The 19,768-nt window shown below is 34.4% G+C and overlaps 1 protein-coding gene across 2 annotated transcripts in view; it reads left to right on the top strand.

Moving 5' to 3' along the window:
• Plap (phospholipase A2 activator protein) overlaps nucleotides 1–19,768 on the top strand; it is a 95,535-nt gene that overhangs the window by 20,616 nt on the left and 55,151 nt on the right. For both annotated transcript variants that reach the window (XM_035363124.2, XM_035363123.2), the window contains exon 3: nucleotides 10,983–11,204. In XM_035363124.2, coding sequence (XP_035219015.2) covers nucleotides 10,983–11,204 — 222 coding nt within the window. The remainder of the gene's footprint in view (nucleotides 1–10,982; nucleotides 11,205–19,768) is intronic.

Consider the following 19,768-nt stretch of genomic DNA (forward strand, 5'->3'; position numbering starts at 1 on the left):
GTTTTGATAGAGTTTATGAGTTCTTTAAAAAGTTCATCATCATCACTTACCATATCCGAACAATTGTTTTTACATTTGATTTGCAACGGTAAAATAATTTCAAAAATACTTTTATATAAAGTATTAGATACATCAGGAATAATTTCTTTCAATTTTTTTAAAATATCACAGTTTACTTTTAGGTATGTAGGTTTTAGTTTAAAAGAATTTTCATCTTGTTTAAAAACTTGTTGAAAAATACACTCACCTTCTTTGTTGAAAACTACCAACTCATTATTGCAAATGATGCTGGCACTCATATAAATAAGATTAAATTCATATATTTTTGAGGAAAATTCTTGCCATGTTGCAGGAGTTATAACAACACCGCGTGTAGTAGGGTATAATATTTTATTTTGTTCCACACATTCACGTAGATGAATGTTCATTCTGTTTTCAAACTGATTTATGAACACAAAATATCCCCAACCAAGAGTCCACTGTGCAATCAACTTCGAACTTTCTTTTTTCTGTTCTCGATTATTCGGCATGAAGATATTTTCAGGAACAGACTTCATATAGTGGGCAAACCAGTCATCCTCTGGAAGTTCATCCTCATTATCTTCCAAGCGTCGTTTTTTAATTTTCGAAATTTTTATGTTTCGGAATGTGATACTAATTCTAGGATCTTTAACGTCAGGTTGAGAGGGTATTCCGTGCATCCAAAATTGATTCGTTGGGTGTTTCATTACAAGGAGAGTTCCATGAGTTAAGTCCACGCTTCGAGATATGAAATTTCGCCTGGTAAATACCATTTGACGTTTTGCACCTAAACTGATGATAGGTATATCACTTTCAGGTTCGAGACAAGTTTCATTGTCTTTATGCGTTGAAATTTTCGCCACTCCGTCAGGATAATAGTTCAATAAAGCAAAATTATATTTTTTGCCAGTTATCGTTTCAACATAATCTTTTACATTTAGAAGAGTTTGAGTCCATGGTTCTGCACAAATGCTCGTTCCAGAGAATTCGTAACTAAGTCCTTCATCACCAAAACCGAGTACTTTTCTTCGTGGAACATACTGAGTCCCATTAATTTCAAAACTAATATTTTTAAAATCATAATTTGATAGTTCATCTAGCAAAATATCAGCTTCATTTCGTGAATAAAATTCTTCGTATAATTCCACATTTAACTCTGTATCACATATATTCCTCATATTCGCTTTTGAATCTAACGACAATTCTGAATGATATAGAAATACGTAGCATTCTTAAATAGCAAAAATTATCTAAAACATACATTAACAAAATGATTTCATCAACACTTATCGTAATACATTCTTGTCATGTCTTGTTTGTGAAGCCAGTCTTTCCGGCGTCATATGTGTAAAAATAATCATGATAGGATAGTGGGAAAGAGTTATAGTGTCCTAATGTTGTTATTCTGAACCTCGATATTACATATATGCATAAGGAAAATCTTAAAAGTATCATCCACTTATCATGATAGAGTAATGGAAAATTTCTAAAACTCTGATAATCATACGCCAAATGGTTGCCAAAATGCTCCTCAAATACAGAAATAGGTTTTGAATAATTTTCTGCCGTTAAAGAGTAACTCACTAGTCTAAGTTCCGGATAACATTGATTGAGCCAAATAATGGAACTTGTCAACATCATCAAGTTCCTTATCTGTATGGAACTTCTTAAATTGGCCTCAAAATGTAAGATAACTTGATAATTACCCATTGAATCTTTTAATTTGAATTTGTACTGTTTTTCATTAGAAGCACTTATCTGTTTTAGAACTTGCATTAACACTGCGGTCTTCTGCATTATCTATTCTGTCTTTCACCCAACGACTAAGCATGATAAATTCATCTGAGTATTCCTCGCATCTTATAACTTCAATTTCTACATCATCTTCAGCAGCTTTCCCCTTAATCAATAAATCTAGTTTCTCTTAATCATGAGATTTCAGCTCAGCAATTATCGTTTGTAACTTCACAGTTTTGTCTTTTAACATGGCTTTATCCACCTGATTATCTTTACTAAGTTCTTTTAAAACCGTAGCTGTTCTGGTGAAAGCACTATGCATCATTGCACGTTTTTTCCTTAGCATATCAACATTCATTTTTAGCTTTAAATGCTGACCCATCTAGAATCTGATTTTACGAGAATTCGGACAAATCTTTCAAAAAAACTCTTTACTCAGTAATCCCAAATAACTCCGAACAATAAAATAAAATAAAATAAAAAAAAAAAAAAAAGGTCATAATATTCATAATGTGGGGGTGGGGGGGTGGAAGACATTGTAGACGATTTAACACATAACTTTTCCACACCCACATTGCAGATGATTTAAAGCATAACTTCATCGAAAATTTAAACTAATATTCTACTTCTATTTTAATATAATGTAACTTTACAATACTTTCTCAACTATAATGTTATCATATAATGTATCTTAAGTTTTTTTTCTAGATACAGATACACCGAGAATCAGTGTCTAGGTTGAATTTAGTCTTGTCATCTACAGAGAACTTTGGCTTACTGAATTTATGTAGAAGACTGATATTTTCTGCATCTTATCAGGTACATTATGTTTTGCGAAAGAGAATGGGAGAGTTCCACTTACTTCAGTAAATTGAATTTGTGTCCAAGGCTGATTTTGTCGCACCATGTCAGACCTACTGTCTTTTGTGAAAGAGAGTAAGATGTAGGCAGCAGGTTATCTAGCAAAGAGCTGTCTTTAATGAACCCTTTAGGAAACTGTGTTCCAGGGGGAACATAAAGCTCATGAAAGCTGTGTGAGTGTAGCTGTCATCATCTGGAGTCTCACTAAAAATGACAAATACTGATCTTTTATTAGATATCCTGGCTTTTGAATGCTCTTACCTCTGGCTTTTTTTTTTTTTTTTTTTCTTCAGGATATCTCAGAAAATGTCTTTTATTCTCTAAATATTTCTGATTTTGTAAATATAGATAAAAGGAATCTTACCTTTCCAACTCCAATGAATATTTAAATATTCTTGTAAGATCAGAAATATATCCAATAACTCAAATAGTGGTTTTTAGCTATATGTTTCAGGCAGCTTGTGAATTCCAGAAAAAAGAATGCTTTATTATTTTTCAATTTCTACTTCATCCATGTTTCGTATCTGGAAAACACAGCAAAATTAAATCATCTGAAGAATTTTAGATGGATCATCTTTTGAAAATAAACAGTGTTTCAGAACTCCACATACAAACTTGGAGGGGATCGTCAATAGGATAGAAAACAATTTGGAGGTAGAATACATCAATAGGAATCAGAATGATGGGGGAAAGCAGGGTCCCAGATAAGGAAGGATATAATACAGAAAACAGCATTAAGTGCTTTATTAGGGAAAAAAAAAAATAGTTCGGTACTTAGAAGCACTGCAAGAGGTATTCAAAATTTTACACATTGACATTAATGCTGGACTGACATGCTGCACGGATTGACGAACATGTTAGAAAACACCGAATGTTTCCTGGATCAAAGTGGTAGTAGTGGCGATTCTTGCAACAAGGTCCATTTCAGAGTCTACTGGGGTTTCATAGACAATGGATCCTCTTCCAAGTTGTTTATTCGCATTGATTGCACCTACCAGGCATCATGCATTGGAAGTCTAAAGGATCCACATTTACGCAGGTTCTGATGCACATGAGCAAACCTTTGGTGGTATGGTATTTGCCTCATTAGAAATCTTTCTCAATACAGCCATATGGCAACGCGTCTTTTTCATTAGCTAGCCATAAATGAAGTAAATCTTGGCTAACTCATGGTTAGTAAAATGATGCATGCTCACTTTATTCCATTGCCTGCTATAATGAGAGCACCATGCGTGCTGACCGCGAGAGCTCATTTACAGCACCACCTATCCATCTGCGACCCTGCTTTCATATGTGATTGATTTTCTACCTCCCCTCTAATTTTGTCATGGAGGTAGGAAGTAAGATGGAGTCGCCCTAAACAAGTTTCTCCGTACCCTGCTCTGAAGCACCGGCGATCCCTACGTGGTGACCAAAACATTGGGTCATTTACCATTGAGTTCTATGGGATTTGACGCGTTCGGGTGTAAATACTTTGTAATTACATCGCAAATATACATTTAAATGTATATATTTTCTTTTTCTACAACACTTCAGAGTCCTAAGTATGTGAAAACAACATATTTTTAAACAACATTTCATTCTGAACGGAATTAAATGCTATACTTTTCACAGGACAGTTTTCTCAGAATGGTTTAATTTGAATGAAATATTTTCACAAGTTTTCGTTAATTACATTAGAAAAAAAAAAATTAAGGTAATTCGATTTTATTCGGTTAAGGTACAAAAATTAAGATCAAAGTTTATTGTATTATTAATATTAAAATTATGCATTATTTCTTTTCTATTTATAGAGCTTTATCCTAAAGTACTTTCTTAAATATGACATGATTTTTTGGCTTCTTTTAAACCAAAAAATGTATGTCAATTTATAATTAATGCTCTATTCGGTTTATTTTAAATTAGAGAATTATTAGGAATTAGCGAAATACTTTAAATAAGTATTTCGCTAATTCCTAATAATTAAATAGGTATTAAATAGTACTTGACTTTCTCTGAACATTTCTGAAAGGGAATAAAATAAGTTTTTTTTTTTTTTTTTTTTTTAAAGTATTATTTAAAACTTGTAACTGAGTTATTATAAAATGTAAAGGGAATAATCCTTTTAATTATACTTATCAGATTTTTTTTATTTTTTTTTACCCTTCATTTCAACAATACATATTCCAAAACTCTTTATTACGTTCTTAAGTGCGCATCTCATAGCATTTGCTTTACGATACCTTTTAACAGATTGCTTTCCAATACGAACAATTCTTGCTTAAATAGTTTTATAACGTATTTGTCAACAGGATTTCAACTTATGTTTACAATTCAATATTAAGGTTATTATATATTTAGATAACATTTATAATCATTATAAATTAGATACATTTAATCATTAGATTTCTTCACAGTACTTTCACAGTTGTTTATAAGTGAATAAATTCTTCATTTCAAATACATTTATAAATAATTTAATGAATATTTAAGTATTTTGTCAAAGGCAGATACATGCTTTTTGCAAGCACATGCATAAATACCCATACATATTTCCTATTTATCATTTCCGGCATGTGCAAATCTTTAATTTCTGTGCAGTCACTATATTTTTCGTGTAAAGTAATTTACACTAATTTAGCATGCACCCGAAAGTTTTACATAAAAAATATATATGAATATAATTTGAATGAAATTATAAGTATTATTTTTAATACCCACTCAAAGGTCAGTTTTTCTTCAAAATTCCTCCACGATGGCATCTCTCTCTTTAGGCAGATAGCCTTTGCATGCGTTACTCTATTTAATAAAAACTTATTCTGACCTATGTGCCTAATTACAAATATTTAACATACATAATTTTATATTTATATTTAGCCATCAAGTTTCAAACTTTTCAAATCTTCTAGAAAATAAATTTTGGCAGATCTCTTTTAGCAATTTTCTTAACATCTATATTTTTGTAGTGCAACAGCTTAGAATTTTATAAAACAAATTCATAATCAAAATAGCTGTTGTTAGTTATCGAAAAATAACCAAGATGTAATTTTTGCATAAATGTCAGTAAACTATACAAATTGCTATTATCCATTACACTATGAATGTTTCTTTCATGCGAGAGTGTCCCTTTTTCGATTTCTATGGAACTGTCGTGTGTCGAAATACTATCAGAATCTTGTCAAGCGAGCTTCTGAATGTAAACAAAGAACACTCCGTCTGGTGACCCAAGTTTCAAAGCAGTGCTTCACTTCTAGCACGGAATGGCCCCTCCTCCCTTTCCTACCTCCATGAATTTTGTATGTGGAGTTCTGAAACACGCTGTATAAGATGTAAATATCTGGAAGAAGGTTTAATTTCCGAAAGGGTATTTATCTGATAACGATTATTCAATGAAATATTCTATTTCAGAAGATATCAAATATTTGAAAATTAGACAATTAACTGAGTATAAAACTATAACTGAGGAAAATATAATGAGAATTTTCTGTAATCAGATCAATCACATAACTAAATTATCTTTGCTAGTAAAAATTGCAACAGCACATAGATATTTCTATATTAAGTGCAGTGAGACTGCTTATTGTGACCATTTCTAAAAGTGAACAGTATTTCTGAAAACATAAGTAAATAATGTTATTTAATATTTCTGTCATATCCAACTTTTACAAAAAATCAGAATGATTTGTCTCTATAAGATATATTTATTGCAGTTTCTCTATAAACTGTAAGCAGCTGAAACAAACCAATGAAACACATCGTTTGAAACATTAAACTTATTATTATGAATTTTGTACATAGATAGATAATTTTAGTGAAATAATATGTAGAATTGTATTTCTTTTGTATAATGCAAGATAAAAGCATAAAGAAGCAAAACTTGCCGGTAAAGTAAGAATGCAGGGGTAAGTTTACTTAACATTGAGTAAATGGTTATCTCGCTAATTTGGCCACATATCGCCAAACTGGCAACGGTTTTGGTGACTAATTTTTGTAGCCAAATTTGGCAAGAAATCACTGGTGCCATTTGGTCCGGTCCCTATATTGTCATAATAGGCATAGTAATTGAATAACTATAATTGATATTCTGCGTAGTTGTAATTGTAATTTCACCATCATGTGCCTTCCAGTAATTTCGAGAAGCAGAAAGTACTAGAAATATCTCGGCAGTCGGGTGAAATCGTAAGACCAGAGAGAGAGCATCCGCTTTCGGTTGTTAGTTCAGCGTCAGTCAGAATATTGAGATATCTGTGAGTTAGCTTTGCTCTTTAGATGTGTTTTGCATTATGTTGTGTTTAACATTGATAGTAGTTTGAAATGTAACTACTGATTGTACTCTGTGATATTGTGAAGAGTTGTACGACTGTTTTTGTGGAATGCTCCAGATCTCTGAAGTGTTTCTTTTGATAAAATAAATTTTATCAATGTATCATCAGAGCTGTGTGCATTCAAGCTATTATGGACCCGTTCTCACACAGCTTTATTATTTAAAGTGCACTGAGTTGTCAAAACTGTCCTGGTTTGGCTCTGGAAAAGCCTGATTATGCTAATTTTAATTGAGGGGTAAGAAAAATATTGTATTGAAAATAATCTGGGATTATTGAGACAATTCACAGACCTGATACTTTACTCAAAAGTGGTGTAGTTTCTCATTACCATATACACTTTTGATAACATTTAATTTTATTTTGAAATGAAGGTACTAATATTGATTTGTATTTATGGTACTAATTAAATAGCTGTACCAAACCAGTAACGGTAGAAAACGAACAGTGTTTTTGAAAAGTAATGCAGTTAAAAAATAGAGAATTCATATTAGAATATGAGAATTTCAAAAGATTCCAATGTACCTTCAGAACTTCTCAAATAGGTGGACTGCTGAGCTTTTACTTGGTCTAAAGTAAAGCCTAGTCTTTGGAAAATGTTGTCCTCAAGGCTGTGTCTCTAATCCTACTTTATGGTATTACTACTTAAGTATCTCTTTAGTTACTATTTAAAAATTGCATTGGCAGACAATTTTTACGTAGGAAAGTTTTTGTCTATTCTCTTTAGAGTATAGCTGGTGCTGGTTTTTGTGTTCAACCGGATGGCCTTTCAGAAGCTTATCTATAACCTTTCAAAAAGTAAAGCTCTGCTTCTTTCAAAAAAATTTTGATAAAACTATTGCTCTCTCTGACTCTTGTTGTTTCATGTGTGGAATTTGTTATCGATTTTAAATACACAAATATCGTAATAGGAATTTAGCATTGAAAAAGCACATTGAATTTCTCTCTATTAAATGTAAAAACATTATTAATGATCTTGATTGAATTGGCAAAGAAACTTTTGGAGTCTTCTATGTAATCTAGAAATTAGCATATAAGCAATGTATTGCGCCTTTCATTTTTTGGGTTTTCATGCTTAATTGTATGTCATTAAGAAGATTCAGCAAAGGAATCTGAGAAAGATTAAAATAATTCTTCTTTGTGTTTGTGGTTATAGGATACTAAATTATGAGACTACGTTTGTTCTTTCAAGTTCTTCATTCTTACATTTGTTCTGCATAAATGGAAATTTGCCCTTTTGTGATAGTTCTTATTTGGCAAAAAAAAATTCTGTGATTGTATGCAGAATACTAAAAAATATTTTCCTATAGTTTGTCTTACAGATAGCATATAAATGAATAAATTACTTAGTCTGCCATCCACCGTTTTTAAGACTGATCTGAGGTTTACTAATTTAAGCACCATATTTAAAGTGAATAAGCAGAATTTCTCTATTTTGCTTGTGAAGTCGATCAAGGAGAATGGGACTTTATCTTCAAGATACTTTATTTTTTCTGATTCTCTTTATTCTTTGCAATTTTTGAGCAGTGTTGGAGCTCAAACAAACTGGTAATAAAAGCTTTCACATGTCAAATTAGTTAGAATCTTGGAAATGGATTTTTGTATTACTTATGTACTGGACTCTTCATACAACAGTCCTTTTATTATAATTAGCTTTTGTGTGAATGAAATAAAGAAAATACTACATTTTATAATGTTGAGCATGCTAAAAAATACTTTTACTAATCATAAACTAGATTCGGAGTCTTTCTGTGTTGCAAACTTCTTAGTATCTTTTCAAATCACCTTTTTCATTGCAGTCTAAGATCTAGTAATTTGTGTGACTATTAAGAAAGGATACATCAGAATGTGGAAATTTAATTTACTTCTATAGAGCTTCTGTTGGCTCGAGATTGTGCTTTAAGAATGATTTAAAAAGTTCGAGGTGACTTGATCAGTGAAATGATGTTTTTGTGAAGTCTAGACTCCTGTTCTGTGCCTTTGTTGTTTTATTAGTGCACAGAGTGTTTAATTAGCCTGTTTTTGTAAGCTGCTGAGTTGTATGTTTGTGATGTACTGGGAATTTATGCATGTTTCTTCATCCCTCTCCTTCCAAAAAAATAATTCATGAATACAGTTTAATTTAGTTGTATCTGAATTTATAAACTGCATTAAGAATTTTGTATATTTTTTGGTCACTATTTTTAAGGTGAAGGAAGCTTCAATAAACTTAAAACCTTCGTCCAAGAAAAAACTGCAAACGTGTCTGTTCTATATATAAAATCTTAATAAATTAATGAAGTAGATTTTGAATGTATTAATAGCTGTCTTCCTTCATTAAAAGGAAGAAAAATTAAAACAGCATTAAAATTTAGTACTTTTTGATTAAATTTTATTATTATGCTGTCAAAGAATTATGCAGATATTCTGTGTCAAATACACTAATTAGCATACAGGTGCAAGTCTGAGGAGCTGTGATTTTGAAGCATATGAGGGTTTTTTTGGCAGTTTTTGTGTTCATACTCCTTTACAACATTTTCTGTGTTTCTCGCAAGGGTTGGATAAATTTTATAAGAAATGAGGTAAAATGAGTGGTCTTGAACGTATGGATGATGGAATAATGTGGAGAATTGTTGGTAGATTGGATGCAGGCCCATTACAAGTGCAGATAGCTACAGAAATAAATGTTCTGGGTTCCTGTTAATGGATGACAGTACCTCAGCTCATCAACACTTGCTTAAAAATGAGGAAATTGCCATAAATTGTTCAGCCGTATTTCCTTATTTTAATGCTGTGGAACAAGTCTAGGACATTCTTGGAAGATAATTTTATCTTGCTATCCTACTTTCATGCATGAGAGAAAAAAATATGCCATAAATGTGCAATACTATATGTAGTTTTATTCTGTGTTGGTAATGTTTTATTGTACATTATTTATTTTATGGTAAATGAGTGTTGAACATGCGTAGTGTTCAATATAATTTGCAGTGTTGCATATTCTTAATTGGATATTAAATGGACTGTCTATGTGGATTAAATCAGTTTGGAAGTGAAATTCTAATGTAGAATATAAAATCAGATTAAAAACTAGACTTGAATAAAGCTATTAGAGCATAGACATAGGTCTCTCTTAGGAGCAGATTTTTTTCGCCTATAGAGAAAAAGGACATATGTCTGATCACCCTTGAAATTGATAGGTTTGCTGAAAACCTACACTAATCTAAGACCACTTTAATTTTGAAGTCGATTAAATATTTTAGAACTGTTACATTATTTAAATTTCAAACTATTATAGAAGCATATCTGAAGATACTGACTTTTCATTTCTATTCCATTGTAATAAAATGAATGATGTTATGTGTCTTTTTACTGTAGTCTGTTAACAGAATGAGGCTTATTTTTTTTCTTTTTATAATCTATCAATTTGTTGGATTACCACTTTTAATTTCCTTCAATTATCTTTTCTTTGTGTTCACAATTTAGCTAACTGTATGATGCAGGAATCCTGGGTTTTGGCTTGTGCCAGTGTTTGACAATACTTATTAATCATTGTTAGCTTTTCCTCTAAAGTAAACTGTGACTATATTTTGTTTTTATGTAGTAGTCATCACTTTAATTAATATCATGGAAAAATTCGTAAACATTGTAAAAATAAGCAGATTGAAAATCAGGCACTTTTTAGTAGTCTGCATTAAATGTGTGATATTTATTGAATAATAATCTGATAGAAGACAAATACATGAGATGTTCAGTTTTAAACAATAGGGGAAGTAAACAATAGTCGTTAAAATATCCAGATAATATATATGTTATTGCACTAATCTCTTGGAAGTATTTTTTTTTTTTATTATTTTCTGAAACTTTAAAATATTGTAAGAATTACCAGAAAGATGTAGAAGCTTAGCTAGCAAGCATGGTTTGCAAGCTGGTGCCACTCGACTGACTCACAGTATTGTCATAGTTCTCTGATTTGTAAATTAGCACTATATGTGCAACATGCATTGAAATGAAATGTGCTTATGTTTATGTCTTATTCAAAATTTATCTAAAATTTGTACATTTAATTTTCTGGTATGTTTTCAGTGTGTTCCTTATCTGCTGGGAAGTTTGGAACTATAGTGAGTGGCTCTTGGGACAAGACAGCTAGAGTGTGGTCCGGTCAGCAGTGTGTTTTAGTGTTGGATGGACACCAACAAGCAGTATGGGCTACAGATATGTTTCCTACTCAAAATCTTATCTTAACAGGATCTGCAGATCATACAATTCGTCTTTGGCGCTCCGGAACCTGTGAAAAAGTTTTTACAGGTGAATATACTTTGCTTATTGCTATATTTACAGTTTACTAAAAATGTTATGCATTCATCTTTTCTGTTTTTAATATTGGATGAAATTTCCAATTCTGTAATGTATTATTATGCTAAATATAGTTGAGTGACAGCCTTCATTAAATTGCCGTGATCCTCTTGGAAAGGAGGCATTCTTGAATACAAGCAATAGAATTTATTAATATAATTGTTATTATTATTAATTTTGTGACTTATAAAAAATGGCTTGTTACTCAAACTTTTTATGCAAATGCATGAATTAGGTATCAACTGAATATATTGATAGCTTACATTTATTATTACAATGAGTGGTAATTTGGAAAACATGGAAAACTCTTTTGTAGAATGTTATACTGATAAACCATTATATTCCATCCTTCTAATACCATTTTGCTCTACCTGTGTCATGAAAAATAGCTGCGATCTTTTTGCATGGATTATTAAAGTCATTGGTAAGTATCTAGTTGAAGACTGTAGCAGATTTGCGGTTTCTTTAGATTACAAAGAGGTAGGAGGTGAGCTCTAAGCTGATGCTGCATTACATTCCATATGTAGTCAATAAGATTAATATCCATTCAGATAAGAGGCCAAGACATCAACTGGAATCATAGTATTACTTCAAAACTAGTGTAGCATAATTCTGGCATTATGACAGATTTTCTTTCTGAGAGTGGGGAAGTCAATTTCATGAAAAAATATAATTGGTTAGCAGTGATAGTCACATGGTGTGTTCCGGTTTGACTAGGAACTTTAACTATGCCGATGTTCCGGTTTGATTAGAAACAAACTTTTCTCTGCCTCAGAATGGCAACAGTGAGAACTTGACTTTCGATTTGTTATGACGCAGCTAGAACGCTGCTCCTGAGATGTAACATTAGATTCGATTCTAGATTAGATTAATTTTAGTATTTTAATAAATCTTTTAAAACTAGATTGAGTATTTGATCGTAGAATTATAGCTGAACCATCGCTTGCAGAAATTTAGATGTGGCATTTAGATACGGCATTAGATAGATAGTTAGATGCGTAGACAGCGACATTCGTGATTCGATTAGTGTACATTAGTGCGTACATAAACATGGTGTATGGCTGTCATGTTACATTTTACAGTAATTTTCAGGGACATCACTGAAAACACGTTTCAAAGCAAAATCTTTCAACCACTGGTCTGTTAATGTCATGTTTGTATTAATTAACTGTTGTCCTGGAAGATGGCATATCTTGACATAGTCATGTTGTAAAATAAATAGCTTAATAATAAAATAAATAGGCAACTCTTTTCTGTGTTGCATCATAATATTCATGCAATTTTAAGTATTGATTATTACATTTGCCAAAAGACTGTTGGGCAGTACCAAGCAATAAAGATTAATCTTATGGTGGGGCTCAGCCATTGACATTAGTTGACATTGACAAAACCCTAGTTGACAAGCCTCCTTGCTGTCGATGCCTTGCATTGGTAAGCATTGATGCTGGGCTGACAGAGGCATTTTGTGGCTTAATGCTATATCCAACAGAGTCAATATCTTCTTAAACAGAAGCCCAATCATTAGATCATGACATCACGAACTTGGGGCTAACAATTGCTGTAGGTCACTATCTTCCTGCTCTAAAAGCATATGTGTTCTTAAAGCTTTACTAACAGAATGGTTTCTTCTAATGATGCATATGTATACTATTTCGTTTACTTATATACACACAGAGAGAGAGAGAGAGAGAAAGATGAAAATATATATTTTCAATTCATTCATGGATATAATATTGGAAACATAGTCATATGTACATGTACAAAAATTACATCATAAATTATTAAATGGTGTATGCTGTTATATGTTAAATAAGTAATTAAAATGTTTTGTGTTAAATAATTGTGAGTGTTAAATAAATAAAAAATAAAATAAAAAAAACTGAGTGTATATATGTTAAATAAACAATTAAAATGACATTTCAAAGTGACGGTTGGTCGAGGTTGTAAGATCACCTTGGACAGCGATACACAAAGCAACACGTTTAGGTACAGAGTCAAGGAGATTATGGATGATGTCCAATCACATCCCAAATGTGTTCGATTGGTGAGAGATCAGGACAGAACGGTGGCCTGGGAACCATCTGTACACTTTGCAGAGCACGTTGGCTTATGCGAGCAGTGTGTGGTTGGGCGTTATCCTGCTGATAAAGGGCATTGGGCATTCCTTGAAGGTAAGGGAGTGTCACTGGCCACAGCACACCATCCACGTATTGGTGGGCTGTCATAGTATCCTGAATACGAACTGGTGGTGTGGTGTATTTAATTATGGCAAAGCACACTAGGGCTATCTGCCTAAGGGGAGGGATGCCTTTCGTGGAGGACTTTCTAAGGGAAACTGGCTCGTATACACGTTACACATGGGGAAAACCACGAAAACGCCCATGCAGCCAGCCCGTTCACGGGATTCGAACCTCGGACCGAACTACCAGTGTTCATCGACTTTACCGCTCGGCCGCTGGTGGGCCCGAATACGAACTGGAATTGTATGTAATTGCACCCCAAACTATGGTGCTGTGTTGTCGCTCAGTGGGGCATTTGACAGTTGCTGCCGTATTGGAGCTGTCTCCACATTGATGCCACACTAGTATGCAGGAACTATCATTTGAGAAATGGCATGATTAATCTGAGAACGTGAACCTGTGACATTTCGTCTTCCACATTTCTCAAGCCCGGCACCATTGCAGACATTGGCATCTATGATGTGGAGTCAGTGGCAGTCTTCTTGATGGACAGCACAAGTGCAGTCCACTAACCACCAATCGACGGCTAATGGTTCTGGTCTATCTCCACATTGATGCCACACTTATATGTGACGACTGACATTGGAGAAACAGAAGCATGACTCATCTGAGAACACAGCCCTTGCCATTCCATCATTCACATTGCTCAAGCCTGACACCATTGCAGACATAGGCATCTGTGATGTGGGGTCAATGGCAGTTTTCTTAACTGATGCCATGAGTGCAGGCCACTAGCAATCAGTTGACAGCAAATGCTTCTAGTCGATACGGGAACATCGAGAATGAAGGTAGGTGGCTCGGAGCTTTGTCGATCCACATGTGCTGATGTCACTCTGGCTGCACTGGTACCCCTTGAACTTGCCACATTTCCTTGTTCCAACCATTGTCACCACAACCGTTGCACTGTGGATGTGTCTAGGTGTGTGTCAGCTGAGATTTGCCATATGGACCAACCTGCACTTCTCAGTCCGATCACCATTCTGTAAATTTGTCTGTCTGCTGGAACTGCCTCTGTTGACAACTTCCTGGCATTCTCTGCTATTACATGCGTCCTCTTAGATAAGAACAAATTTTCTACAGTGATTTCCCCAACAGAGATAATGGCACGAAAATTGAACATTCTGCAGGCTCCTTCCCTTATATCTTCAATATGCACTGGAGATCTGTGCATTTCACATCATTCACATAATTAAGTGATGTGTGTCTACCTTGAAATTTGCATAATTTTCAGACCACTCCTTCTTGGTGTTGCATTTTCAATGTCGGGTAGCTGTATGTACATGTCATTTGTTTTCAACTGTTCTGATATTTTCAGATTTGTCTTTACTCCACCTACCAAGAATCGACACAAATGTTCTGGACAACTCAGTTCTTATACTGCAAAAAATAGGTTTGAGAAAAATGAAGTAATTTATGCACCTTCCAGGAATTTAATTCGCATTCTCAAAACAATGCTACAAAATACAAGAGTAAAGCTCTGCCGAAACAAGGTTCTCCCAAAAGTAAAAAAAAAAATTGCTTGATAAGGGATATATTTTTCCGATTACTGCAAGTTTATATTGCGAAGAACAAATATTTATGTTTTTGTCTTTGGACCTTAACAAAGCTTTTTGCTGTTTTGCAAGCTCCATTTTGCCATCATTCCATATTTTTAACACAGTTCTACATTGCAGAATTCCATTAATTCATGCATGAGGTATTTCTCCCGCCGTCTTAGCATGCCTTTGTGGCTTAATGGTCAGCACACTTGGCATGTAATCAAGAAGTCTGAGTCCTGTCGAGGGAATTGCTAATTTTTCTAGGATTTGGTGATTGGGTCCCCCAGTCCCCAGTCGCCCTTTAAAAGGGGGACTATATAAGGTATTTCTCCCACCTTAGCATGCCTTTGTTGTGTAATGGTCAGCACACTCTGTGCATATTCAAGAGGTCTGAAGTTTGAGTCTTGGCAAAGGCATTGCTTATTTTTCATGTCTCTTGCTTCAAAGTAACCTAATGTCTCTATACATGTTTTGCAATCAATGATTAGTGATTTGGTTAAAGTGTTATTTAATGATTAATGAAACTGATTAGAGTATTTTTCTACATTGCTGGCCACCTAAATGCAACACCCTGAAGGAAGCATGAGAATTTCAGCGCAGATACACATCGCGTGCGCCTGTGGCGCCACTTCAAGTGCTATTTAAGGCTTAGAGTTTCAACGATTTCAAGTTCGGCAATTGGGTTTTTCTTGTGTTTTTTTCTCAAAAAAAAAAAAAAAAAAAAAAAAAAAAAAAAAAAAAAAAAAAAGGTCAATTATGCCACGTAGTAAACAGCAATCATCGTTTGATCAAGTATCCGAGTTCAACAGAGGAAGAATAGTGGCCTACCGACGAGAGTGTGGATTATCTTTCAGAGAAATCGGTAGTCGTGTTGGACGAAACCAAACAACTGTAATGCGGATATGTGACCGTTGGATACAGGAGGGTACGACGGACCAACGTGTTCGATCGCATCCACCTCAATGCACCACTTCACGTTGATGCATAAGCAAAGTTTAAAGTTATTAAAACATTTAGCAGAAATAGCAATAAAAGCTCCCTAAGGTTATATACTGTGCAGACATTGAAGACAAATGTTATTAACTTAACCAATTTATTAACAATATACATAAAAATAAAAGTACAATAAATAAGTTTGATCAATACCAGAAACTCAAAGAGTGTAACATTATCAAAAATTACATTTAGCTGACTATTCATTAACCCCAAGGGTTTTTCCTTTAGGGAATAAAACACTATTAATGATACAATAAATATTTTACTTGATCTTTGAGTACTTGCATCCAATACACGAAAAACATATCATAGAACAAAAACTATGCGGTTAATATGAACTTCACTTCACTATCAATTGGTCCATGCTTTTTGGCCAAGAATGCACCTGAAAAATTAAACTAAACCTCGAGTGCACTTGACCTGGTAAAAGCCGCTCACTGTAGTTGCTCACAAGAGATCACAGCTTGGAATTTATCGCTGTCGAACCATAAAACAGATTGCCGCCCACGGCAGTTGCTCACCGGAAATCATATTTGGAATTTGACGCTACTTAACTTTGGAAACAGGATGCCACCCACGGCAGTTGACCACCAGGAACCACAACTTGAAATCTTTCGCGCCGAACCGTAAAAACAGGATTCCGCCCACAGCAGTTGCTCACATCGTAGCCACTTTGCAGAATCCAGGAAAAATCATCTCGGACTGGAACGACGGTACTTATCGCTGGACGGCATGCATCGCAATATCGTCTACCAATGAGGGCTGGAACGGCACACGAAGGACCAATGAAACAGGAACCAGAAGGAATAAGCCAGAGCGACGCAAATACTTATACCTGAAGTAGACATGACGTTATCTCACAGCAGCCAATCGGCTGTCGTCACAACTTAGCTTTCCAGATGATGTAACATCAAGTTTCGTTTTTGCATCTTAATTAGGCTGGAACAGTCCATTCTTAATAAAACATTGGCAGTGTAAAAGAAGTAAAAAGTAATTGCTATATCCCTTTAAAAATAAGAACTAAACCTTATGTGAAAGTTAGAATTATTTCAGGGAGGAGAGATGATGCAGAAAAAGGGTTACGATAGGTCATATTTTCCAACACACGTGATGACAGGAACATTTTGCACATGGCAGTGAGGGATCGCTCAGTTATCACGAACCATAGCACAACACACTCAGTCTGTAAACATCATCCAGTGTCTGCGCGTACCATTTGACGCCGTTTACAGCAGAGTGGTCTGTCTGCAAGACGTCCATTGCTTCGATTACCCTTGACGCAGAACCATAGACGTCTCCGCCGCCAATGGTGTGCTGAAAGAAGGATGTGGACAGCAGAATGGAATGAAATTGTCTTTACTGATGAGTTATGCTTCTGTCTGCAATACCACGACTATCGGATTCGAGTCTGGAGACTCCGTGGAGAGACATAAAAGTATATATATTGTATGACATATTTGTATGTTACAAAACAATACAAAGACATATGTATGATCATACATTCAATACATTTACCCAGGGCCCTGGTCAATCATACAACATTCTACACTATACAGTTTCACATTATCTAATACTCATCATAATATGACTTATAACATATTATATTCAACTAAATAAAACTCTTAATTTTACAAAAATTAAATACACACAAAAACAAGTGTCACAAGAAAATTGCTCCACAATATCTTATCAGGTTATGTCAGTGGTTTTGTCATGGGATCAGCCAGATTATCTTTACTTGGAACATATTTTAAATCAAAAAATTTCCCTGTTCAATAGATCACGAATGAAAAATACTTTTACATCTATATGTTTGGTCCTTGAGTTTTCAATGGGTGATTTTGTAAAACATATAGCAGCCATGTTATCCACAAACAATATTGGTTTTGAAACATAGTTACTTGCAATCTTAAACTGAATGCATTCATCCAAAATGTTTTTAAACCAAACTAATTCTTTTGCTGATTCAGTCATGGAGATAAATTCAGCCTCCATAGTAGACAAACTCACTCCCCTTTCTTTAAATGTACGCCAAGATACAGGTGATTCTCCCAACAAAGCTATTTGTCCACCAATAGACACCATATCATCCCTGCTTGAAGCAAAATCCGAATCTGAATATATATTGAGCTTCAGTTCCTTGCATACCAGTTTAGTTTGTGATGTCTGGTATTGGAAACGTATCCTAAAAGTTTAAGTAATCCTTCCCATTGAAACTTACCAGGATTGCTTTGGAACTGAGAAAATATATTAACAGCATAAGCTATATCTGGACGAGTACAATTGCAAAGAAACAAGAGACATCCCAAAACATTTCTATAAGGATAATTCATCATTTCAGTCGTTTCTTCTTGTGTACTGGGACTTTGAGTATTTCACACCTTTAACTATTGGAAGGGAAGCAATTTGTATTTTAAAAGACTTGAATCGATCAACTATGTCTTCTATTTATAATTGCTGATGAATCAAAACACTATTGTTCTCATATTCAAATTCCACACCCAAAAGCTTTCTTGTTTTACCCAAAATTTTCAAATCAAAATGTGAATTCAGGACTTTTAATATCCTTTTAGCCTGAACTTCACTTTTTCCAAACACAACAATATCATCAACATAAACCAACAGAATGACAAAATCTTTAAAACGATAGACACAATTGCACCACTCAAACTTGATAAACCCTAGGTTACATAGTGTTCTATCCAACTTGTAGTACCATAATCGCCCATTTTGACAAGGCTTTATCTAAACGACACACAAACGTTTCTTTATCTCGCTCTACAAAACCCTGAGGTTGGGACATGTAAATTTCCTCTGATAAAGGAACGTAGAGATAAGCACTTTTTACGTCGCACTGTATATTTGCCCATCCAAGGTGTGCAACTAAAAAAGAGAAAAAGAGCCTTATTACTGAAAAGTTAACTACAAGAGAGTAGGTTTCATCATAGGTATCGTATTTAATTTGCCGATAACCCTGAGCCACTAAACGAGCTTTAAAACGAACAATGTTTCCAAATTCGTCACGTTTAATGTTGAAAATCCACCTGCAACCTAGTGGAGTCTTGTCTTTAGGAAGTGGAACAAGATGCCATACCTTATGCTTTCGCATGTTGGCCATTTCCTCTTCCATTACCTCTATCCATTTAAGCTTTTCTGTGGATTTCATTGCCTGGTTATAAGTGTTTGGAATTGAAACCTCTAGTCAGCTATCTTGGGTATATGACGTTGAAGGAGTGCCAGTTGGGTCGATTTCACCACTATAAGTATTACTTCCCTTCAAATCAAACAAGGTAGGATCATACTGAATATTATGCTCTGTGCAATACTTTTCTACATCATTTGGTGATCGTAGTCTTTGATTAGACCCCCTCTCAAAATAGTACACATCCGTACGATTGCCGTCTGGCCTTGGAACAGGTTTACGAAGCCAAGTTACTTGTCTCAATGTAGATTGAGTGTCAGTGCTAGGTATAGAAGAGGGTACACTGGTATCAATTCTTTCCTCTATGTCAGGAAAATAGCCAACTGGAGTATCAGTAGATTGGAACACTACCCTTTCTTCAGATTCCAAATCAGGAAGGGTGCCCAGTGCAGCTCCACTGCCACTTTTCTGCATTCCAGTTGACTCTTTAAAAGTAGCATTTAAAGTTTCTACTACCTTTTGCTCAGTTTCCAACCAAATCTTGTACCCTTTTGTTCGTACACTGTACCCAATCAATCGGCCCTTCGTTGCCTTTGGATC

Source organism: Stegodyphus dumicola, chromosome X2 (assembly GCF_044657685.1).
Source record: "Stegodyphus dumicola isolate Sdum_Otavi_A_Nest chromosome X2, ASM4465768v1".
NCBI classification, from domain to species: Eukaryota; Metazoa; Arthropoda; class Arachnida; order Araneae; family Eresidae; genus Stegodyphus; species Stegodyphus dumicola.